Below are 25854 nucleotides of genomic sequence, written 5' to 3' on the forward strand. Positions count from 1 at the left end.
CTGTGTCAGTGGGAAACTATCTCAGGTGGCCTCATCAAAATGTTGCGATAAGGGGAAGACAGACGGTGCATCGCGCCCGCTATTATCAGAGGAGTGGGGCATGGCACCGGAGGGCCGGGAGGTGACAGGTCTTAAATTATAACGTGATATTAAACCAGGTGGCCCAGCTCTGAGGCCTTTGAAATAACACTGCGCTCTGTGACAATGGAAGCTGCCTGGGCATGTCCCAATAGGCTTCTTCAACTGGAATTAATGGGCTAAATTCTGCCAGAAAAAAAAGAGAAAAATCCCATCAGGCATGTTCTCATTGCATCACTCCCCTTTCGTTCATTAAAGACTCTCTCGCTTTCACTCTCTCTCGCTGCATTCTCCCCTCTCCCCCTCACTCCAGATGAATGCAGCCATTCTTTTCGTTTTTCCTTGGGCCAGAGAATATAGAATATTATTATTATTTTATTACACAGTGCATGATGCTATAGTTTTGATATCCATGCCGCTTTAAAACGTTAATGCCCCACTGGTCTGTTAATGCAGTTTTAGTAAATGGCAGTTGTTTAGTGCTTTTATTCAGTGCCCTCCCCTTTTAAGACTATAAGATTAGGTCAATATGTAGAGCGAAGCGCACAGCTCCACATTGTTAAGCTGGCTGAAATTATTCAGTTTGTCTAAAGTTTTAAAGTACCATTTCCCTTAAGCCCAGCTGTTGATAGCGCTGGTTTTAGCCTCTGGTGGTGATTGTATACAAAATGCACAATGATGCGTGAAGCGGAAATGGCTGGTGGGGGCACAACTCAGAGGATCGCCGGGTCAAAGAGAGATCAAATCAAATGTTATTTGTCATATGCGGCGAATTCAACAGGTGTAGACTTCACTGTGAAATGCTTACTTACGAGCCCTTTCCTAACAATGCAGAGTTGAAAAGTAATTAAATTAGCAAAAATGAAGAATTTTTTAAAATTAATAACACAATAAAATAACAATAACGAGGCTATATACAAGGAGTACCGGTACCGAGTCAGTGTGCTGGGGTACGAGGTAGTTGAGGTGATTGAGGTAATATGTACATGTAGGTAGGGGTAAAAGTGACTAGGCAATTAGGTTAGATAATAAACAGAGTAGCAGCAGTGTGTGTGAAAGTGTGTCTATGTGTGAGTGTGGCGTCAATATGCAGATGTGGTATGTTTTGTGTTTGTGTGAGCGTATGTAGTGTGAGTGTGTGTGTTGGAGTCAGTGTAGTATGCGTGAGTGTGTGGGTAGAGTCCAGTGAGTGTGCATAGAGTCAGTGCAAAAAAATATTCTAAAAAAAGGGGTCAGTGCAAATAGTCCGGGTAGCCATTTGATTAACTATTCAGCAGTCTTATGGTTTGGGGGTAGAAGCTGTTCAGGAGCCTTTTGGTCCTGCTTGCCGTGCGGTAAAGACCTGCGCTTTTGTGTTGAGAGACTCTGTGTGAACTCATCATGCAGCAGTTTTGATGATTGCTTTCCCGGATCTACACTAATGTACTGAATACCCGCTGAGTGCTGGTCACTCTTCAAAGTGCCACCATATTTGGTCAATGACCCCGATATGGTCTATGTCACTTCAATAGCCTGCTAAGTCCTATTTTGCATGGTGATTCAAAGCCTGTGGCCAAAAATGTTACTGTGTGTAACTCAAGCTGTCTGCGTTATTCAGAATTATGAATTGGGTCGTTCGAGCCCTGAATGCTGATTGGCTGATAGACGTGGTATATCAGACCGTATACCGCGGTTATTATATTTTTACTGCTCTAATTACGTTGGAAAGCAGTTTATAATAGTAATAAGGCACCTTGGGTGTTTGTGGTATAAGGCCAATATACCACGGCTAAGGGCTGTGTCCAGGCACTCCGCATAAGAACAGCCCTTAGCCGTGGTATATTGGCCATATACCACACCTCCTCGTGCCTTATTGCTTAAATATTCATAATTCTATGAAGTAATAAAGACTATGAGTGCGACAGCGAGACCTGTAGGCTATGTGGGTATCCCATGAGGTGGAGTTTTTCGGCTTTGGCTGCACTTCATAGCCTTGTGAATCTTTCAAAAGATTCAGGCATTAATACTTACAGTATGGACTGAATAACGTTGGAAGTGCAGGGCTAGGCTAGGTCTTAGCTTCTGAGAACTCTTGGAACCAAAGAGATGATATGATTTAAGTCGCGGGGGCATGGGAAGCTTAGCTCAGGACTCTATTTCTAATACACCCAGGGCTCTACGTGGTGGAGGAATTTGAAGCATTTCGCCAGGGCCGGTGGAAAGAGAAGAGGGGGGAAAAAAAGCACTGAGAAGGTTTATGTAAGCATGTGAGGCAGGAGTCCTAAGAAGGCTGAGGAATGCGATTGGAAAGGAGAGAGGAATTACCGAGAGGTAGTTCAAAGCAAATGTCTGACTTTTTAAAGTGCAGACCAAGGAAGTGCTGGCGTAAGCCGAAAGAGCTGATCTCTCGGTCTTGAGAAGACACGTTTTTGTTCTCTCATGGTCTCCGGAGCGGGTAAATTATTCCTGTACGGTCTCTTGTTGTGAAGGTCATCGGAAGACCATCTCGACTTCTGTAGATATCTTTGTCGACAGTAGAAAACCTGTGAAAAGAGAGCTTCTCTCTGGGCTGTGTGAAGTTGACAGCAGCCTAATTCCTCATTACAAGTTTTCAATGCCAGAAAAATATGATATTGACTCAGTTTCTGAACTAGACAGCGCACTACCATATGAAAATAAGCACTGGGGATATACAGGATTTTGCTAATCCTAATCCTCTTTTGACAAGCAGTAATCTTTTTGGCGCTCTAATTTGTTTCAATTGCCAGCTTTTGATATCCATGGCATGTGCAATCCCCTCCATTTGTGGCGACGCCATTGTAGTTACAAGGCCTTCTCCCCAATTTAGCCCCCCGCCCACTAAGTACCCCCTTTCATGACAAGGACCTTGGTCCAATACATGCCAGAAATACTGAGTACACCTCATCCTCTGAACAAAATAGTGAACATCACAGTATAGTTCTGCAGTTACTACCCCGCACTGTGTGGTACATTTTAGTTTTGGCTTGGATCAGCTGGCTTTATCCAATCCACTTAAATTTTTTCTGTCCTCAGTCCTCCAGACCTCCTCTGCCATTTTCCCCGGCGCCTCGAAGCACAACCATGTTATTTCACAATTGTGTCAAAACAACACTCAGCGGCTATGTGTTGTGCAGCAGACTTCTTCCAGCCTCCCCGCTGTAACTACCGGTAGCTATTGAGTAAATGTCACGGTGGACCTGTTCCGGAGACTGATTGAAGCGAACACACTTTGCAGTTCACACACCTACATGAGATGACAGAATTGTAGGAACAGCGTTAGCCGTTAGCTCTTTATTATTGTGTAGCCTAGCTGCTGTGCTAGGTGGCTGTGGAAGGTGTAGCCTTAGGGTATGCAAGGAAGAGGGAAAGAAAGGAGAGAGAGCAAATCTGGCTGGGTAGGTTGCCTAGCCCTTGTCAACTGTTTTTATTGCCTCAAGGGCACATTTCGCAACTTCCTCATTGACTAGTCTAGAAGTATAGGTGCGGTGGCTAAATACCTCTGATTCATAATTTATACACATTTATACAATTATCCAGCCAACTATTGATTTGATATGTTTCGATAGGTGCTTTGTCTTCTGTTATGTTTATTTAAAGCCAGTCACGCATTCATGTATGAATAAAAAGTAGACGTCAACTGAAATTGTCATTGTGTTCAGCAAGAGCTTCATTGAAATGGGTTTCTCTTTGAATTGAACTTTATATTCTAGGCTTCAGAGCCTCATCAAACTATAAAACATATACAAGATTTGGACTTTCTTACTTCTGCCAATCAACCATTATAATGCTATCGTACCAGTTGGCCTTACCTACCACAGTTTGTTTACGTTTCCTGTGAGGGGTGAGTTTGGGTCAAGGTCCTCTATGACTATGTAGTCTTGTTGTTAGTCACCACTAGAATGAATGTATTACATTTTATTTTCGTGTCAAATTGTTAGTTGGCAACCCATCCTTTCCGGGATCAATTGAAACATAAACAAACATGACAATAATTCACTGTGATAATTCTTCCGGTGTTCTGTGCATTACAATAATTCACTGTGATAATTATTCCGGTGTTCTATGCATTACAATAATTCAAGGTTATAAATCTGTGATAATTGCACTAGCAGTGCAGAACTGCAGTAATATAAAGCCATCTTCTCTATTCTGATAGCTTTAGGATTGGCAGCGGGCTGCTAAAAGCCTGACACTCATGAGCAAATGAAATGGTATGGGTGTGGTGGCTAAATACCTCTGATTCATCATTTATACATCATTTAGTAATTATCCAGCCAACTATTGATTTGATATGTTTTGATAGATGTTTTGTCTTCTGGTATGTTTATTTAAAGCCAGTCACACATTCATGTTTGAATAAAAAGTACCGTATTTTCCGCACTATAAGGCGCACTTAAAAGCCTTTAATTTTCTCAAAAAACGACAGTGCGCCTTATAATCCGGAGCACCTTATATATGGATCAATTGGTTAATTGGTTGATCCATACTGGTTGTACACGGCGCTCAAGGTGCTCTGTCAAAATGTTTCAGTATGAAAAACCAATAAAAACAATTTAATAATAATGACATGTTTCAGTACGACTGGTAAACTACAAAGCCGCACTGCTTGCAGCATTACGGCTACCGTAGTCAGTAAACACCGGTACTGTGCTTACTCACAGTCCCACACCACTTGTGTGTGTATAAAGACCCCAAAATGGCACCTTTCAAGAGACACGCTTACGACGCAGAGTTCAAGCTCAAGGCTGTCGGTCACGCAGTAGAATATGGGAATAGAGCAGCAGCGAGAGAATTCAACATTAATTATCAATGGTATGGAAGTGGAGGAAGCAAGAAGATGACCTGCGCCAAGTAAAGAAAACTAAACAGAGTTTCCGTGGGAACAAAGCGAGATGGCCACAGTTAGAGGACAAACTCGAACAGTGGGTTGTTGAACAGAGAGCAGCAAGTAGAAGCGTCTCTACAGTCACTATTCGAATGAAGGCAACAGCGCTAGCACGGGACATGATCATCAATGAATTTCGAGGCGGTCCTTCTTGGTGCTTTCGTTTTATGAAAAGACGTAATATCTCCATCCGCACACAAACTACCGTCTCGCAGCAACTGCCAAAAGATTACCAAGAAAAGCTGGTCACTTTCCGCACATACTGCAAAAAGAAGATCACTGAAAAGAAGATCCGGCCAGAGCACATCACCAACATGGACGAGGTTCCACTCACCTTTGATATTCCCGTGAACCGCACTGTGGAGAAAACGGGGACCAGTATGGTGTCTGTACGCACCACAGGGAATGAGAAGTCATCCTTCACTGTAGTTCTCGCCTGCCAGGCTAATGGCCAGAAACTTCCACCCATGGTTATTTTCAAGAGGAAGACCTTGCCAAAAGAAAACTTTCAAGCGGGCGTCGTCATCAAAGCTAGCCCGAAGGGATGGATGGATGAGAAAAAGATGAGTGAGTGGTTGAGAGAAATTTACGTCAAGAGACCGGGTGGCTTTTTCCACACAGCTCCGTCCCTATTGATCTACGACTCAATGCGCGCCCATATCACCGATGCTGTCAAAAAACAAGTGAAGCAAACTAATTCGGAGCTTGCCGTCATTCCGGGTGGATTAACTAAAGAACTCCAGCCGCTAGATATTGGTGTCAACAGGGCGTTCAAAGCTAGACTGCGAGCTGCGTGGGAGCAGTGGATGACAGAAGGTGAACACACGTTCACCAAGACGGGTAGACAGCGCCGGGCGACTTACGCCACTATCTGCCAATGGATCGTGGATGCCTGGGCTCATATATCAGTCTCAACTGTGGTCAAAGCTTTCACGAAGGCAGGAATAATCTCTGAACTGCCAGGCAACGGCAGCGACACTGACTCGGATAATGACGAGAGGGAGCCGGGCAGGTTGGATGCCGTAGTCGCCCAACTGTTCAATTCGGACACTGAAGAAGAAGAGTTCGAGGGATTCGTGGACGGGGAATGAACTGAAAAAGTGAGCTTTACGTGTTATACGTAACTGAACAATGTTGAGTTATGCACTAACGTTTGATTTAGTGGTATCACACTGTTTCTTTTACTACGTGTTTACTGAATCAGGGAAAAGTTCCCCTCCACGTTTGGGAGAAGAGTGAGCAAGGCTGGGAGATATTGTTAATATGCACATTAATGTTTGAACAACGTTACCATGGGAGTGAACGGAGTTGTCAGAACGCTTAATAAAGTTTGACTTTATCTGACTATTTTGTTGACATTCCCTTTAGCACAGCTCCATCTAGTGGATGCATAACGCAACCCCAGTCAAACGTTTGACTGCAGTATCTTCTATTCTATGCGCCTTATAATCCGGTGCGCCCTATATATGAAAACAGTTCTAAAATAGGCCATTCATTGAAGGTGCGCCTTATAATCCGGTGCGCCTTATAGTGCGGAAAATACGGTAGATGTCAACTGAAATTGTAATTGTGTTCAGCTAGAACTTCATTGAAATGGTTTCTCTTTGAATTGAACTATTCTAGGCGTCAGAGCCTCATCAAGATTTTGAATTTCTTCCTTCCGCCAGTCGACCTTTACAATGCTATCGTACCAATTGGCCTTATCTACCACAGTTTGTTTAAGTTTCCTGTGAGGGGTGAGTTTGGGTCAAGGTCCTCTATGACTATGTAGTCTTGTTGTTAGTCACCTCTAGCAGTGCAGAACTGCACTAATATAAAGTCATCTTCTCCATGGCGATGGCTTTAGGGTTGGCAGAGGGCTGCTAAAAGCCTGACACTCCTGAGCGAGTGGAATGGTTCTGCTATGCCAGTGTCTCCCAGTCAAACGGATGAGCAGTCAAGCATGGGCATCGCCTTGGCACGGGCACAATAAATGTCTCATCACTCTCACTCTACCTCTTTTACCTTGTCTCTCACACACACTTAGTCTGATTAGCACACATTCTCACCCTTCCACACAGACCCAGAAATGTACAACACACACACACTCTCTCCCCTCTACCTCAGTCTCTCTCTCCATTTTTCTTTCACCCACTCAACCGTTCTCTCCATCTCATCCTCACTCCTTATTTTTTCCAATCTCCACCCTCTCTCGCTGCCTCTCACACACTCACCCATACTCTTTCCCGATGCTCTCGCAGGACTAGAGCATCAGATTAGCACTCACATTTCTTATTCATGCTTCACATTTGCAAATCCCTGCACATCTGTTCCTCCCAGAAGCTATCTCGATGAGTGCAGTTAGCAGTCGACAGTGCTTCCGTGAGAAAAACTCACACTTGCACATTTTGACTGCATTTCTTTGGAGCAATATATATATTTTTATAATCCGTTTACTTCATTATATCATCACTTTTTTTTATGATTTCCGCCTCATGATGCCCCTTTGGGTGCATTTCACATTCGGTGCCAGCCATATGACATCGACCATATTACACCCTGCATGTCTTCAGAAAGTATTCATACCCCTTGACTTAATCCACATTTTGTTGTGTTACAGCCTGAATTCAAAATTGATTAAATATATAATTTACACACAGTACCCCATAATGACAAAGTGAAAACGTGTTTTTAGAAATGTTAGCAAATTTATTGAAAATGAAGTACAGAAATATCTCATTTGAGTCATCTGAGTCAATACTTTGTAGAAGCACCTTTGGCAGCGATTACAGCTGTGAGTTTTTCTGGGTAGGTCTCTTAAGAGCTGTCCACACCTGAATTGTGCAACATTTGCCCATTATTCTTTAAAAACCATTTTCAGGTCTTGCCATAAATGTTCAAGTAGATTTAAGTAAAAACTGTAACTCGACCACTCAGGAACATTCACTGTCTTCTTGGTAAGCAACACCAGTGTAGATTATTCCTTGTGTTTTAGGTTATTGTTCTGCTAAAAGATGAATTCATCTCCCAGTGTCTGGTGAAAAGCAGACCGAACCAGGTTTTCCTCTAGGATTTTGTCTGTGCTTAGCTCTATTGGAAAAACTCCCCAGTTCTTAATGATTACAAGCATATTCAACCCATTAGGGTTGGGCGGTATCCAGATTTTCATATCCTCATACCGTCCTTCTCTCACACTAGGATTTACGGTATTACTGGCTTAGTACACAAGGGGGGCGCAGAAAAAAAACACAAAAAAGCCCATTGGGCGTCTTTTACTAGAATGCTAACAAAGTTAGCACAAGTTATCCAGCTAATGAAGTTATACATACACTACCTGTCAAAAGTTTTAGAACACCTACTCATTCAAGGATTTTTCTTTATTTTTATTATTTTCTACATTGTAGAATTATAGTGAAGACATCAAAACTATGAAATAACACATGGAATAGTAACCAAAAAAGTGTTAAACAAATCAAAATATATATATACTTTACATATCCACCCTTTGCCTTGATGACAGCTTTGCACACTCTTGGCATTCTCTCAACCAGCTTCATGAGGTAGTCACCTGGAATGCATTTCAATTAACAGGTGTGCCTTTTTATAAGTTAATTTGTGCAATGTCTTTCCTTAATGCGTTTGAGCAAATCAAGAAGAAGATAGCCCTTTTTGGTAAAAGACCAAGTCCATATTATGGCAAGAACAGCTCAAATAAGCCAAGACAAACGACAGTCCATCATTACTTTAAGACATGAAGGTAATTCAATCTGGAAAATCTCAATAACTTTGAAAGTTTTTTCAAGTGCAGTCGCAAAAACCATCAAGCGCTATGATGAAACTGGCTCTCATGAGGACCGCCACAGGAATGGAAGACCCAGAGTTACCTCTGCTGCAGAGGATACGTTCATTAGAGTTACCAGCCTCAGGAATTGCAGCCCAAATAAATGCTTCACAGAGTTCAAGTAACAGACACATCTCAACATCAACTGTTCAGAGGAGACTGTGTAAATCAGGCCTTCATTCTCGAATTGCTGCAAAGAAACCACTACTAAAGGACACCAATAAGAAGAAGAGACTTGCTTGGGCGAAGAAACACGAGCAATGGACATTAGACCGGTGGGAATTTGTCCTTTGGTCTGGAGTCCAAATTTGAGATTTTTGGTTCCAACCGCTGTCTTTGTGAGACGCGGTGTGGGTGAACGGATGATCTCTGCATGTGTATTTCCCACCGTAAAGCATGGAGGAGGAGGTGTTATGGTGTGGGGGTGCTTTGCTGGTGACACTGTCTGTGATTTATTTTCTGCAGCGATATGCCATTCCATCTGGTTTGGGCTTAGTGGGACTATCATTTGTTTTTCAACAGGACAATGACCCAATACAACTCCAGGCTGTGTAAGGGCTATTTTACCAAGAAGGAGAGTGATGAAGTACTGCATCAGATGACCTGGCCTCCACAATCCTCCGACCTAAACCAAATTGAGATGGTTTGGGATGAGTCGGACCACAGAGTGAAGGAAAAGCAGCCAACACGTGCTCAGCATATGTGGGAACTCGTGCTCAGCATATGTGGGAAGTATTCCAGGTGAAGCTGGTTGAGAGAATGCCAAGAGTGCGCTAAGCTGTCATCAAGGCAAAGGGTGGCTATTTGAAAAATCTCAAATATAAATTATATTTTGATTTGTTTAACACTTCTTTGGTTACTACATGATTCCATATGTGTTATTTCATACTTTTGATGTCTTCACTATTATTCTACAATGTAGAAAATAAAATAAAAAATAAGAAAAACCCTTGAATGAGTAGGTGTTCTAAAACGTTTGACCGGTAGTGTAGATAGGTATGAGCTACCTAATGTCCATGTTTAGTGAGTTTGGACATTTACAAGCGAACGTGAACGAGACATTATGCAAATGAACAAAGTTTTGATGCATGCTTGTCTGATGGAAGAACAGTACTGTGTACACATTGTGTCTGTGTGGAGCCTGGGAGTCGCTAGGGCAACGGGCCTGCCGGCTCTGCTCGGAGAAGATAAGGGAGGAGCAGATGATGATGATGATTCAGAGAGGAGAAGCAACACATAAAATAAGGAAATCAAGCTGCTGTACAGATAACTCATTCAAAGAGCTTTGACTTCTCAAACACGACAGAAAGCTAACACAATATGATACGCATGACCTTATTAATTCAGCCACTTACTTAGATAACTAGCAAGCTAAACTTAAGAGTCGCCCTATCTCAGAATTCTTTATTTTTCACACAGGGAAAAATATATAAAACGCATAAGAAATATCTTGCTACGTTTTGTAAACGCAGATCTAAAATGCTTCTTATTGTAATTTCTGCTCTACGTCAAACAAATTTTGTGCTTCAGTTGCACTTTTCCACTTGGATGAGATTTCACAAATGGCATTCTATCAAACGACAGCGCTCTGACTGATGTGTAACTACTTTCTCTCCTGTACTTTTCTCGGTGTAGGCAGCCTACTTTCTCTGGTAAAATGCAAGAATAACTTTAAGCGAAACATTAGGAAATGTAGCTTGTTACATTTTTTCTAGGATAAACATTAGAAATATGATGTCCATTTATAATTTTTTGCAAAAAAAGACCTTGCTTTTTCATTGTAAGCTCATTTACTTGTGTGTCTGCTAGCCAAATAGCATTGCACTTCTGTCGTCATCTGATGAAAATGAAGCTATTTTCTGCCGAATGTGTTGCGCTAATGTATTTTATGTGAAGGAAAACTATAGTTGTACATCCCTGATCACTCTTTTGAAGCAAAAAAACACTGTTGACTCTCAATATAAAACACGACCCCTGTCAATACACAGCTGGACTCACCTGCTCCCGCTTTCTCCCGTTGTGCTATTTACAAACAAACACGTGATTGGTTCAACTGTTCTGGGGAACTATGGTAAGCTTCGTAATGTAAAATAATGTGACAAGTGAAATGAAGAACGCGATCTGCTTTATCTCCTAACATATTGCACAAGGTGACTGCAGGTATTTACTTAAAAAGTAGCTACAAATATTAAAATGTATTGAAAAACCATCCCGTGGCTATTTCCAAATACCCCGGTATACAGTATATAAGGTATGACATCCAAGCCTAATACCCTCAACATGAAGCAGCCAGCACTATGCTTGAAAATATGGAGAGTGCAGTATTTTTGCAGTATTACTTCATGCCTTCTTGCATTCAGGATGCATGTTTTGGAATATTTTTTGTTCTGTACAGGCTTCCTTCTTTTCCCCTTGTCAATCAGATTAGTATTGTGGAGTAACTAAATCTTTTGCATTTTGGTCATATAGCAGATGCTCTTATCCAGAGCGACTTACAGCAGTGATTCCATAAATGTTTCTACTACGATGTTGTAACCACAATGTTGTTGATCCATCCTCAGTTTTCTCCTATCACAGCCATTCAACTCTGTAACTGTTTTAAAGTCACTATTGGCCTCATGGTGAAAACCCTGAGCGGTTTCCTTCCTCTCCGGCAACTGAGTTAGGAAAGACGCATGTATCTTTGTAGTGACTGGGTGTATTGATACATCATCCAAAGTGTCATTAATAACTTCACCATGCTCAAAGGGGTATTCAGCGTCTGTGTTTTTTATTTTGACCTATTTACCAATAGGTGCACTTCTTTGCAAGGAATTGGAAAACCTCCCTTGTCTTTGTAGTTAAATCTGTGTTTGAAATTCACTGCTCGACTGAGGGACCTTACAGATAATTGTATGTGTGGGGTACAGAAATGAGGTAGTCATTCAAAAATCATGGTAAACACAATTATTGCACACAGAGTGAGTCCATGCAACGAATTATGTGACTTGCACATTTTTACTTCTGAACTTATTTAGGCTGCCATAACAAAGGGGTTAAATACTTAATGACTCCCGACATTTCAGCTTTCATTTTTTATTAATTTGTAGAAATTTCAAAATACCTAATTCCACTTTAACATTATGGGGGCCAGTGACAAAACAATCTCAGTTTAATCCATTTAAAATTCAGGCTGTAACGCAACAAAATGTGGAAAAAGTAAAGTGGTGTGAATATTTTCTGAAGGCACTGGGTCAGGTTATATATCCTCACATGGCTTTAGGAAGTATTGTGGAGTGTTACAGTGCTATCTGTTTCCCCCTTTGCCGCACTGCCTCCCTGCCTTATTACACGCCTCAAGCTAACCGCTCACCTTGGCTAGCAGTAATGATGAGTATTGACAAAAAGCACCTCAGACTCAGACATAAGATACAGTAACTCTGAGGTAAATAAAAACTCGGAACTGTCAGTGACAGGTATTTTGGATTTTCTTTTTTTCTCGCTCTCATTTTTCAGAATCTTTCTATTCCCCCCTGAGGTGAAAGGTAAGCCTGTCTCTCGGTTACAGTCCGGCAGTGCAAGTCATTGAGTTACAGGGAGCAACAAAGGCTTTTGAAAGGCAGGCAGTAGGAAAAGTAGGAGAGGTGCCATGGAGCAGTATCTTATCGTTCTTTGGTATATGGCACATTAGGAAAGTGTTATAGACTCTCCTCCGCCATATCTAGTGCACAGCAGTATGCGATTACCGCTTGCCTATACACGGGAACCAGGCCCACGCCCTGGCTTTATTAGAACGTATTATCGTTGGAGGTGGGCCGGGCCGATGAGGTCACTTTTATTGCTTTCGATAACAGGTCATTGTGACCTTTTTAAATGTTAATGTTTACTTAAATCGCGTGGAAAGAGATTTTCTAGAGATTGTGTTCTTAACAACTGAGTAATTTCCTATCGCTCTACCCCTGACATGACATAACACAAGTCTGCATAATGATCAGATATATTTTTAAAGCCCCAAATAAAATGTGCATGAGAACTCACATCATAAATGTTGGGTAATCCTCGAGGGAAACAACTGTGCACCCATCCAGAGAAGGATGGCTGACTAGCCTACTTTCTAGTTTGCCTTTTTGTTGGTTCCACCACTGATCTCATTTCAGTCATCGGGGGTATTGTTGTGAAATAATGGTCCTAACAGGTCTTTGAAAGCTCCTCTGTTTGCTCAGCTGAAAGCTATAGGCCCCGCATGGCATATGGCCTGCTGTAAAACGCCAGGCCTGTCATGTAGAAACAGACAGCAGGAGCTGACGTCAATGCCAACCTTATACCCTACCATATTCCCCCCACTGTGTGATCCCCATAGCAGAATGCTAAATGCTCTTTGAACTACTTTTTGAGTGCTGGCTTTATTGTTTGGACGAAGACCATTTCTATCTAAAAAGCTGGGAGTGAAATGGTTTTCCATTGAATAAAAGAGCCCTAAGAATTAATTATTCTCTCTTTCTCCCAGGGGTCATCAGAACCCAGGAACTCCTGGACCACGAGACCACCCCGCACTACTGGCTGACTGTGTACGCCACGGACGGCGGCGTGGTACCGCTCTCGGCCTTCGTGGAGGTCTACGTGGAGGTCCAGGACGTCAACGACAACGTGCCGCAGACCTCGGAGCCCGTCTATTACCCGTCGGTGGCGGAGAACTCGCTGAAGGACGTGTCCATCATCCAGATCGAGGCGGTGGACCCGGACGCCCGGGCCAGCGACAAGCTCTCTTACAAGATCACCAGTGGCAACCCCCAGGGATTTTTCGCCATCAACTCCAAGATGGGTAAGACGATGGCAAAGGCCGCCACTTGAATTGAACTTTATTGATCCCCAAGGTGGAATTAACATACACAGAATAGCAAAGGTAGACACAAAACACAACCAGTTAAAGTCATCCGTGTTATTAGTGTTATCCATTTGTTGTACAATGAAATGTATTGGAAATGGCCTTGTCTTTTGCTTCACATAGGCTTTGTCTATTCCAATGCATGTGTTCTGTAATATGAAACACGAAGCATGTACAGCGCCTTTGATTTATCCTACCGCGTACAATGTGTGGCCAGCAATCAATGAACCATCGCCTAACAGATTGTAGGCAATAGGCTACATACCGACTGAGAGTCTATTGTACCTAACGTCATGTCCAATTTCATCACTTGAAAGAATCCAACTCCTCTCACAAGGTCATGAATAGCACTTCTACATAAAAGGGTAAAGGATACATGTAGAAAGAATAGAGGTTTAATCGCCCTTTGAGACTTTGAGAGGGTACATGGGGGCAGTTGTAGGTTATCTAGGTTATATCAATCTTCTTGTTCTTGTTTTATAAGAAGCCTCCAGTATCTCCAGTATGGCCACATGATTTTAGCATGGTCGATAGGAGAGATGTCTACAGGGTTTCTTCCCACTACCCACAGAGCACAGAGTGTTCACATATGGTGTTCTGAAAATGGATGAACGTTGAATATTTCATCGTTTTTCTTGGGGGGGTGAAGCCCACTGGAGCAGACAGTGATTTTACTCCAACATGAGCGGAAATAGTAGTAAAAGGTGCAAACTGAAGTTTTTGAAACAGAAGCCGAAGCTTTTGAATGTGGATGTTGTTGTTTTTTCAGTGGACTGTGTGTTATTGTTGGTGGGGTTTTGAGGAATTGTTCACACTTTATATTCAGTTGGACAGATACCATTTTATTACATATGAATGTGATGTATTAGTATAAAAGCGTAGAGCTTGACTTTGTACAGTTTGCTTTCATTACAATTCAGTCTGGACTTCATATGCCTTATTTGCAGTCCCCATGCCCAGCTATGTAATTACAGTTGGGTTACCAAAGCATTTAGACGCTACAAGGCATAACCGCAGCTCAATATGAAAAGTTTGTCAGCAAAATTATATTTGTATGTCCCCTTGTTATAATTAACACAGAATGCTCATTACAAACAAGCTTGTTTATTTTGATTGCATTGTGCAACCTTGTATGTCTTTCAGTAACTGCTAATTGACAAACTCATTTAATTCCTACCTCTGAGTTTTGCTTGTTGCTTTAAATGCAAGTACTCATTTAAACTGACATGAGGAATGGCAGTAGAGCAATCGGCTCTCACATTTTCCTCCATTGACTTGTGTGGTCCCATATTCCAAGGCGGTCCTCCCATCAACAAACTGTGGTTATTTTTGTTATAGCAGGGGCCAATGTGAATTTTCTTGACCAAATAAGGGTTGGTCATGTAGCATGCTCTCTCTGGCTTTCCTAATGATGGCTACTCTCCAAGGAGACGGAAAAGAAAGGGAAGGGGAGAAAGAAAGAAAGAGAACGTTCTTTCTTTCTTTCTTTCTTTCTTTCTTTCTTTCTTTCTTTCTTTCTTTCTTTCTTTCTTTCACATTCAGCTGCATTTAGCTCACTTAGGCATTAACTCAACGGTGCAATGGCCGATAGGTTTGATAATGAAGGTGGGAGTTGTGTGGGAGGTGGAAGGTTTGTGTGGGTGTGTGTGTGTGTGTGTGTGTGTGTGGGTTGACTGTAAGATTCCACTTAGACAGATAAGACATCCTGAACACAGTGGGTGTAGTGTATTTCTCTTGAAGTGGAGCAGGCATTCTTGAAGTGAGTTACAGTATAGACTAGTAGAGGTGAGCTAGCCAGACTCATGCTGTCGAGATAATAGCCGTTGTTGGATTTTAGGAGTTGGCCTAGATTTGATTCTCCTATCTGTAGTTAGTACCTGTTGAAGAAAGGATATAGTGGAGACCAGCCTAGACACTAATGCACACCAGTGATTAATCACATAGGATCTGATCAGCCGAAGAGGTTTAATTTCACCCAACGTTTTAATAGGATTCTCTGCTATTCTATTATCCTGTGTTGCCGTAAGAGCTCCAATGGTGCCTTCTGATCAATGGGGTGATCAAATGTGACCCCGGCCTTTGATTTGGGCTGACCTCCAATGATTTTCATTTAACCTCTGAGATGGAAAGCACCTCACCGCTCATCTGTTGAAAACCCAAAGGTGTGTCTGAGAAAAGTGAATTGACGTCCATCTTAGTCTATTTTAAAGTTGGCTGCCCTAGATCGTCCCCATAGTCAATAATTGCTTTCACCGTAGTGTACTGTAGTTGGGTGTTTTTTCCTCCCCATCAAAGAGGCTGGATTGAAACACGTTCTCTCTTCCTAACTTATCCGATATGCGTCCCGGTCTTTCGACACATTGTTTCTGGATGTTCTGAAAACTGCCCTATTTAGCTACCACAGAGCAGATTTCAACTTGCCCTTTGAACCAAATGCTCCTACTTAGCCTACATATTAGCAGTAAATCTTTCCCCCCTTCCGGTTTACGGGGTATTTATGAAAGTCAAAGCTTTACGGGGCTACTGAGTCTACCTGTTTATGTTCCAAACGTGTAATGCTTCTCCGGTTGCTTTGTTTCCGTCTTCTCAAATGGTTCACACGAAGGACGGTGGTGAGTGAGGGATGAAACCCATTCATGCATCTCAAAGTGTGTTCAAACGTTTATCAGTGGAACACCAGGGCTCCTAGCGTCAGGTTCAACAAAGAGGTGGCTTGTACAAAGGGAAACTTCAACTAAATCACTGCCACCGTATATGCGTTTGTGGAATTTCTGTGGAGGAGAGGTTGGGAGGGAGAGAGAGAGAGTGAGTCAGTGAGAGAGCGGGAGGGAAGGTAGAGAGAGTTGAGTGCATCTCGTCTGTTGCTGAAAACGTTAAATGTAATATTCATAAGTGAATGGGACACATTTGTTCAAAGATAAACTTAACTAAATCACTTCTATATGCATTTGTATTATTATATGGAGAGAGAGAGGAAGAGTGCATCTCAGCTGTTGCTGAAAACATCATCACAGAATGTTCATAAGCGAAAGGGACACATTCTCTTTTTATTTTCCACGTCACTGCCATTAAGACGGATGAAAATTGGCTTCATACCCGGTCGACATTATCAACTCAATATGACATTCTCCCCGCATATTACAGGACAGCGCGCTCTGTAATTACATGCTCAAAAACGGCAACGGGAGTAAGGCCCTGTTTTGGCATATCTACAAAGCTCTCCAAAGGGGTGGGAGAAAGAAAGGAAAAAATAGTGTGTGTTGTATGTGTGGGTTTTGGCAAACGTTGCATACACATGTGTAGCTAGCTAGCTTATTAGCTTTGAAGCTAACATTTCTTCCCTTCAGCTTTCTGCCTGAAAGTCTGACAGCTTCAAATGCAGATAGATGAAGGCTTCTTCTCATGGTGCTTTTGGGTCACCCTTTTCCCTATTTTGGTGAGCATTGCAGACACGTGTAGCTTAGCTAGCTAGCGATCATTGAAGCTAGCATTTTCCTCCTGTACCTTATTGCCTGACAGTCTGAGGGCTTCAAACGCAGATGAAGGCTTCATCTCTTGGCTGCTTTTGTGTCGCCGTGCCCTTTTCCCTGTGCAGTCCCCGCATCGGCTGGCTAAATCCCAGGATGAAAGGCTTTATTTCTGCAGAGTAAACAAGTCTTGCTATTTAGTTCCTTGCAACTTTGGGGGTTTCATTTAAGTGCAAGGCCAGCTCTCTCCCTCACTCTCGCAAGACACCATGGCAATCCCATTCGGAGAAAGCTGGCAATGGGAATTCATGGAGTTTTGGGGTTTTGCTTGGTCCGGAATAAAAAGAGTTCCTCCCCGCTGTTTGGAAGTTTTCTTTTCCCTAGTCTTTCGAAGAAGCCAAAGAGAATTGGATCACTTGAAATCTGTCTGCTTTGTGAGATTGACTCCTTGGCCATTGATGTATGTGGGCAGTCTGTGTGTGTAGCATTGTATGTGCCTCCTCACATAACTCATTGGTCTGTATCCAGAGCTGGTGTGAACGACTCTCCCCCTCTCTCCTCCAGCTGATCTAGTGCTAACCCACCCACTCGCTGTGTTGAAGCGGATCAGGTTTATCATGATACACATACCAAAGGATTCCCTCCCTCCCCTCTCATTCGTCCCCCCCCCTCTCTCTCTGTGGGTTCAGTGTCCTTTTCAAACACAGCCCCGGTCGGAAAACACGTTTTCTGCTTTTCCCACCCTCGCTCGGCTTGACCCCCCAGCGAGCCCGTGTAGGAGTAGAGTTACAGAGTTACAGAGTTACAGAGTTACCCACCTCCTGCTCTGTACAAGCCTCCACTCTCACGTCCACTCTCCACTCTTTAAATCGCTACAAAGCTTTGGCATCTCGTTAAAAAGAGATGTCGGGAGGTATTCTCGGGCAGTCGTCAGGGAGAGGTGGACGTGAGCTGCCTGCCTGCGTAGAGGGAGAGTAGGAAGACGGTTGCTGTTAATGATACCTGGCGAAAGTGGGATTTAAAAGATGCAGGCAGCCTGCTGCGACGGATTGGACTGGACTTTGAACAATGCCGGAGCTGGAGTGTGTGCTCAAACAGCCGTGACTTCTCGTCGGAAATACACTTGCACTCCGGGAAACAGGGAGGGGGAGAGGGAGAGGTCGGCCAAAAATCACAAGAATATCACGGAGAGTCTGTGATAGCCTCGTTCTAACTAGCTGACGATCCTATGTAGTCCAAAGGTGATTACACCAATGTGTCATCATGTACTGATGATTATGATGAAGGTGATGATGATTATGATCTGTAAGAGGAGGAGCACCAATAGTCTCTGGTTCAATATTTCAGTGTTTTACTACGATCCCTTTAGGACTCTGTTTTATGACGATAGGTTCAAGGTTCCCTAGGATCAAAGACTGTCCTTGACCAAGATTATAGACTATTGTATAGTCTGTTATATGAAAGTTAGCCTTGGAGCGCTAACACACAAGACCTCCCCTTTCACAATGAGCCACTCAATGTTCTTCACTTGACACCAGTACAGCATAGCCCATTGACTTAGTTCTGCCTCCAGTTTAGTCCTGACAAAGGCATGTCCTGTGTGGGGACAGAGTTGTGTAAACTACATTGTTTTCCCCCCGCATTTGGTGGCAGCAGTTGACCCACGAATTGAAATGAATGGGAAAGATAAACCCAGGTGATTTTTTTTGGGGGGCCCCCATTGAAAATGAGAGCTCAACGCCTCCTCCTAGCGAGCCCGGAGCAGAGAATCAGTCTGTAGTAAATTGAAAAGGAATATCTCGGTAATGCGTTGGCAAGCATGGTTTGCTCTGACAGCTTTTATATGCATTTCTAATCCCAGGAGTTGTATGAAAAGCCATTAGAACAAAAAGAAAAAAGAAAATAGCCGGTGGGATCCGGGCTTCAAATCATCCACTCCGTGATATACTCCTATCAGCTTTCAGCGACGCCTTCTCTGTTAGAAAAGGGGGGGGGGAAACATCTGTCAAAGTGCACCGAGTTTTTCAAAGCCCCCAGGCCGATAGCGAGGGGAAGCCAGATAGGAAATGGATACTACCACCAACAACTTCCTGCCGTTTCCTGCTATTCGGGGGCCGAACAATTGGCACGAGACACAAAAGGTTATTAAAGGAGCAAGAAAGGAAAGGATGGAGTATACTTTTTTTTTCAGGGAAACTTATCCACAGCGTCTAGCTACCTGCACCTTTGTAGGCTGTTTTTAGCGGGTATGTGTGTGTGTGTGTGTGTCTGCCTAGTGTGTGTCATTCTGTCTCTCTTTCTGAGAGTGTGAGGGAGGCTTATAGCACTACAAGGCTTCGAGGTTCATTAAGTATGAGCTCTTTGCACACCTGTTCCTCCCGGCTCGCCCCCGCCCAGAATTTCCTCCTAAGCTGCTCCCGAGCACCTCCCTCACCTCTCTGGGAACAGCTGAATCTACATCCTCCGACGCTGCAGCCGGGAGGTACTGCAGACTGCAGCTTGCACACCGACCAGACTGTCTGTCCTCAGCGCATGACTGAGCACAGGAATGTATACACATCAGCAGGAGCTGATTTAAAAAAAACATGGATGTCATCTGCCGGGGATTGGTGTTCTTTCACTCACACACAAGGTGTTTCTGTCTATTTTGCTCTACCTTTCTCTCCTTACCTCCCTCTCCCTGTTTCTCTCTTTCTCTATCTCTCTCTTTCTTTTTCCCTCCCTCCCTCCCTCCCTCTAAATGGAAGGCAGACACATTACCTTTAGGTATAATATAAACAGTATTGCGAGTATGTAGACCCCAGCTGGTAATCAGCTCCACAGTATCCAATTACTCATCCCTGTCACCAAACCATACATCAATCACACGCTCAAACAGGCATCTGGACAGACAGCCCCCCCCCCAAAACCCACAAGGGCTGCATTCCTATAGGCACACCGTAGCAAAACAGAGATCAAAATTTGTGCCTCTCATTGGAGAAGTCGCTCACTGTTTTAGCCAGTTTTCTTCCGTTTGGTACCCTGTGAATACGACCCCAGTCACATTAACCATGTGAATCAGAATCCATAACACCCAGGTGGCTCTGATACGCTTTCAATGTACCACGACCACAGATGACATTGACCTTATAAAAATCCATCCTCGAAATTGTGTTCCTTCAGTGTCGATATTTATTTATGTTTATGGTCGTAAGCAACTGCGCTTCCTTATGCTTCCGCTTATTGGCAGTCCTGCACATCCTGTCGGGGAAAATTCCCAAGCTCCTCGGCTTCCATCATATTCGTTTTGGAGAGGATATATTTTCCCAGACCCCTTGTATCCATCCTAATAGAGGACCGTCTACAGATAGACAGTGAGCTCATAGTAGGGGGTCTGTCTTTTTTGCGTCCCAAATGGAACCCTATTCCCTACTTAGTACACTACTTTTGACCAGGGCCCACTGTCAAAAGAAGTGCTCTATGTAGGGAATAGGGTGCCATTTGGGACGTAGACATTGTTTGTTTATATCCCCTTGTATGAATATCCATTAGATGAGCCCTATTAGCTAGCCTGGTAGGAGGGTAATGAGGTAGGGAGCATGGAGTCCTCTGAAGCATCCCTATCCTCCCTGGGTTGTGTGTGTGTGTGTGTGTCTGACTGTGCAGTGCATAGGGGAGCGAGGCTGGCATTTTAGTTTTGAAGTGATTTAGCTCTCCCTCTCTCTCTCCTTCGCTAAATGCTAGCCATTTTCACAAAGACCCCCTCTTAGCAGCAGATGTGGGAGGGGCACGGGTGGCTATTGTCAGAATCCACTTACACTGTGTCTGTGTGTGTGTGTGCCAGCCTTTCTGCCTGTCTGTGTGTGTGCAGGTCAATACGTCCCTGTCCAAGTGTGTGGTGGTTTCTATCTTGTTGTGTGAATCTGTGTCCCTGTCTGAATCTCTGAATCCCTGTTTGTGCGTGTGAAGTGGGCTCTTATGGGGAATGCAAGGGCCTTTTGAAAGCTGTGTGAAGTGTGGCATTCCTCCCCTAGCTAAATTATAACTCTGTGGAGGCCCATCAATGGTCCCCAGTTTAAAGGCTCTGTGGCAGTTCACCTTTAAAGGAACACCCAAACAACCCCTTCTCTACTCTAAATGTTTACCCTGCCCTATCTTAGACCCCCTCACACAAGTCGGCCATGCTTTGGGCTACTTCTTTTGGGATACTTTGCCATGCGATACACACTTTGGGATGATGAGGGTTTTCTTGGACTGTGTTGGCTGTGTGACGGAGACACAAGTGCGGGAAACAAATTGGTGTTTTTAACCACCATTTTGGGTTCTGGTTGGGTCTCCATGGAGACTAGCTTGGAGCTAGTTGGTAGATTCAACAATTTAACACGAGGATGTTGAAATTGTTGTCTTCGGCGCTCGAAGCTAGGAGAGGTTAAATGTTTTCTCCTTATGAGAAAAACAAGTCGTAAAACTTTTTTACCCCCGACCCAACAACAGAAAAACAACAATCCCGACCTAGATCAAATAATGAAATCTCGGGGCTTATTCGATTTTCGCTAGTTCGTCAACAATTACGGTAAATATCTCACGCCGCTCATATAGCTCCTTCATAACCGGGGAGGGTTTAACCCACCCATTGCAGACACCCACAACATTCCCGCACGTCTGCAGTCGACAGCTAAATATGTGTCACCCTGCTAGACTGCTAATCACTGCAGTAATACCTGGGTTGTGTCCCAGCCCGGCATTGTCCCGGACAGCTCACCCGGCCTCCATTTTGGAGACGCGGTTGTGCTGAAGGACATGCTGCGGAGTGCCTCTCCTTTGCAACTGTTGTTTTTCTCCTCTTCTCAAAACAGCCTGGCTGTAATTACTGTCGGCCCCGGCTCAGCCCACTCCTGAGGAGGCGTGTGTGTGTGTGTGTGTGTTTGGAGAGCTAGATTGTGGGTTAGAACAGCAACCTTCTCTCTGCTGTCGAGTGTGTGTGTGTTTGATTGCGTGTGTGTGTGTGTTTTGAGAGCTGGTTTGTGGGTTTGGAACTGGAAGCTTCTCCCTGATGGCCTATATGTAGCCTGCCAACAGCTGGACAGCTCCTCCAATCTTAACACAACTTAGTCATGTTGACTTCTGTCTGTACTCTGTATCTAGGACTAGTCCCTATAGCTATACACTGACAGTACAAAACATTCCATGACATAGACTGACCAGGTGAATCCAGGTGAAAGCTATGATCCCTTATTGATGTCACATGTTAAATCCACTTCAATCAGTGTAGATGAAGGGGAGGAGACAGGTTAAAGAAGGATGTTTAAGCCTTGAGACAATTGAGACATGGATAGTGTATGTGTGCCATTCAGAGGGTGAATGGGCAAGACAAAATATTAAAGTGCCTTAGAACGGGGTATGGCAGTAGGTGCCAGGCGCACCAGTTTGTGTCAAGAACTGCAACGCTGCTGGGTTTTTCACGCTCAACATTTTCCCGTGTGTATCAAGAATGGTCCACTAACCAAAGGACATCCAGACAACTTGACACAACTGTGGGAAGCATTGGCGTCAACATGGGCCAGCATCCCTGTGGAACACTTTCGGCACCTTGTAGAGTCCATGCCCCGACAATTTGAGTCTGTTTTGAGGACAAACGGGGGGGGGGGGGTGCAACTCAATATTAGGAAGGTGTTCTTAATGTTTTGTACATTGTGTATAGTACTATAGGCAGCTGTGTATTTCCAATCCATAGACATAATTGATCGTCAGAGGCTGGAAGCCTGGAGCCGTGGCTCAGGTAAAGATAGGAAGATATGCTAAGCTAACACTACTACTTCATAGGCGTTGACGCGCATAACCCCACATCAAAGGACTGCTCCCGTGAGCTTGGAGACAGCTAAGATGCTTTAAAAAAAAAGATGGCTCCAACCATCCGGATCAATTTAGAGCAACCTTTAAGAGTTCTACCTCGGTTAAATTTAGCTTCTCGCTAGGATGGAGGTGCAGAGGAGTCAACTCTCTGTCCTTTAATTAAAGCGGTGAAGGATTTTCAGCCTGGCACACTTGGCAGCTTGACAAAGGGGAACGTGTGTTTGTGTGTGTGTGTTTGAGAGCGCAACCCCCTCTCTTTGCCAGTCTTTGGGAAATGTGGGTAATATTATTGTGTGTATGTGTGTGTATATATGTGTGTGCGCGTGTGTGTGTGTGAGCCTCTCTCAGTTTCATTCTTTGGGAAATGGGGGTAATACGATCACTTTGTTTATGTCCATTGAGATGGCTTGCAAATTGGCCGGTTTTCAGGACAACCCAACCGATATGCCTTACCTTCTTTTACAAAGAGCCTTGTTCGCCGTGACCTTATAAAAGCTATGTCACAGTTAGCTGCTAGTCTCAACCCATAACACTACCGTCGCCAAACTACCCAGCATTATTACAAGCTTAACAACAGTACAGTGGAGCCCATTGACTTAGTTGTTGAATTTGTCCTGACGGTGGCATGTTGTCAAGAGTCCTTCCTTTCTTAGTCGCTCACAGTTTCCTGGACAAGCTTTTCCAACTTGTAATGCCTTCATTAGCTTTGTTCAATGTATTACAAAACAAAAAAAACTAGCTTAGCACACAAGGGAAACACTGTCTTTCTCTAATGCTGATAGCTCTTTCTTTTATTTATTTTAAGTTCCAAATAAACATTGTTTCTTTTTAGGGTATAGTATGAAGCCCTGGGGAGCTCTGGCTCAGTTGAGTCCTTCATTTGCTGTGCAGGGCAATTTCGAGAGGTGCTGTAAGTTGTGGGCTTGCTATTCTGGTTTGCGCCATATGTGCCATTGATGGTCTCGGGTTTCGGAAATCCTTTTTTTTGCTATGATAATCAGTCGCCGTGTGGTCGACCAGCCGGCTCTGGTGCGGTCTGCTCTGGCACGTCTACTCTGCACTCATGTCTACTGCAAGGTTACAATTACGCTGGGAGTGAGAATACACTGTTTATTATTTGGGGAGAAGAGACTGCTGCTCGTATAATGTAGCCATATTTTTTGGCTTTCTCTTTTTCTCTTCTCCCCATCCTTTGGTTGAATCTGATTCAAATTGGATCAGATCTCGAGGCGTTTTGCATTCATTTTTATTCTTAGCTAAGCCAGGTTACGCAAAGTCTTAAGTCCCAACTACTGTTGTAGCCCTCAGAAAAAGAGAAACACCATCCCCCTGTGTGAAAATAATTGCAGTCACGGTGGAAATCCAGGGCTCTCGAAATCCTTAAAACAAACCATGGGATCTCATTCGAAATCCCTACACTCTAACAGATGACTTGAGACGCTAGAGCTCGGGCTTGGGGCTACAATTGACTGTGTCTGCCTCTGACTGCCTGCCTCTGTATTTGTTCAGCTTGCGGTATAAGCCTCAGTTAGAGTTTAGAGGCCACTGCTGTTTCAGAGCCAGTTAGCGGACCGCCGCGATATTTCACGTGTGGCGGACGGGGTGGCCTGACGGTGGACTGTCTGGGGCACAGAGGTGACCGGGGGTTGGAGACATTTCTAAGGGTCAGTATCTCAGCCCCCTTCCTCCTCCTGCAGGTCATTTAGAAGAAGGTTTGGAGGACATAACCAAGGAAACAAAGAATGGAGGGCTTGGTTTTTGCAAACAATGTAAATCAGCAATTTACCCTGGCCCTTTCCTGCTTTAGTGTTAGTTTGGCTATGTTGAGTCTTTAGGAAGCACATCATGCATCTTGTAATGAAGTTTGTCTGCCATTTCAAATATGCCTTTTTCTCAATATGGTTTTGTGGTTTCATTTTCATGATTGCATGATGTCAAGAAAATGGATATCACATTGTCCTGTAGTAAGACAAGATAACATTGATGCAACATTGATACAACATTGATACATTGATCGTGGCCATAGTACGAACAAACGTCTCTTTTCCCTCGACAGGTCTCGTCACAACGACCTCGAGGAAGCTGGACCGAGAACAGCAGGATGAGCACATTCTTGAGGTAAGCACCTTGTTTTGTCTGGTCTACCACTAACAGAAAGGGGGGATGGAGAAAGAAGAGGGGGAAAGAAAAAACTGTCTACTTCCTTGTACGTCCGTCTGTGTGAGCCCTCGTGTTTGTTTGGAGAAGCATTAGCAGCATTGCTAATCATCAGAAAGGCCCTCAAGGACGACCTCTTCAGCCGAAGTGGCCAAAAGTCCTAAAACAACCATTTTATTTGCCTCTCTAAACTTTAGCCTTGGCTTGCTTCAACCTCCAACCGACGTACTTTGGCCGAGCACCAAGCGTTGCCAACCAAAACAAGCTGGGGCACAGAGACGCAGCGCATAGTTCCACACTAACCGGGGGAAGGGGGTTTGGGTTTTGGATCATGATTCCGCCGGTTGTGATTTGCAGGGGGGAATCAGGGTGACTGTGCCTTTGTTCTTCGCCAGTGTACCATCTCGGGATCGAGGGAGGCAAGCCGGGGCAGGAAGCGAGCCGTCAACGCCGGGTTGATGTTTAAACTTGTGGATAGTCACTTTCTCTCTCTCTCTCTCTCTGTCTCTCTCTTTGTCTCTCTCTCTCACTCTCTCTCGTTCTTTCTGTCTCTCCCTCTCTATCTTCTCTACCCCCACCCTCCTTCTTTAATTATTTGTTACTTTTATTTAGTATTATTTTATATTGTATTTTTTTGTGTTTTTTTTGTTGTTGGGGTATTTGTTCTTAAAACTGCATTGTTGGTTAAGGGCTTGTAAGTAAGCATTTCACTGTAAGGTCTACACCGGTTGTATTCGGCGCATGTGACAAA

The 25854-nt window shown here is 43.8% G+C and overlaps 1 protein-coding gene across 1 annotated transcript in view; it reads left to right on the forward strand.

Annotated features, from left to right (window-relative positions):
• The window catches only part of LOC311112125 (protocadherin Fat 1-like), a gene marked incomplete at its 3' end in the record, with an annotated part of 75828 nt that overhangs the window by 11306 nt on the left and 38668 nt on the right, over positions 1-25854 (forward strand). Inside the window, exons 3-4 of the mRNA XM_084155103.1 lie at positions 13270-13584; positions 25003-25064. Of these exons, the coding sequence (XP_084011229.1) occupies positions 13270-13584; positions 25003-25064 (377 nt within the window). The remainder of the gene's footprint in view (positions 1-13269; positions 13585-25002; positions 25065-25854) is intronic.

Source organism: Coregonus lavaretus, assembly GCF_964263955.1.
Source record: "Coregonus lavaretus genome assembly, chromosome: 38".
NCBI classification, from domain to species: domain Eukaryota; kingdom Metazoa; phylum Chordata; class Actinopteri; order Salmoniformes; family Salmonidae; genus Coregonus; species Coregonus lavaretus.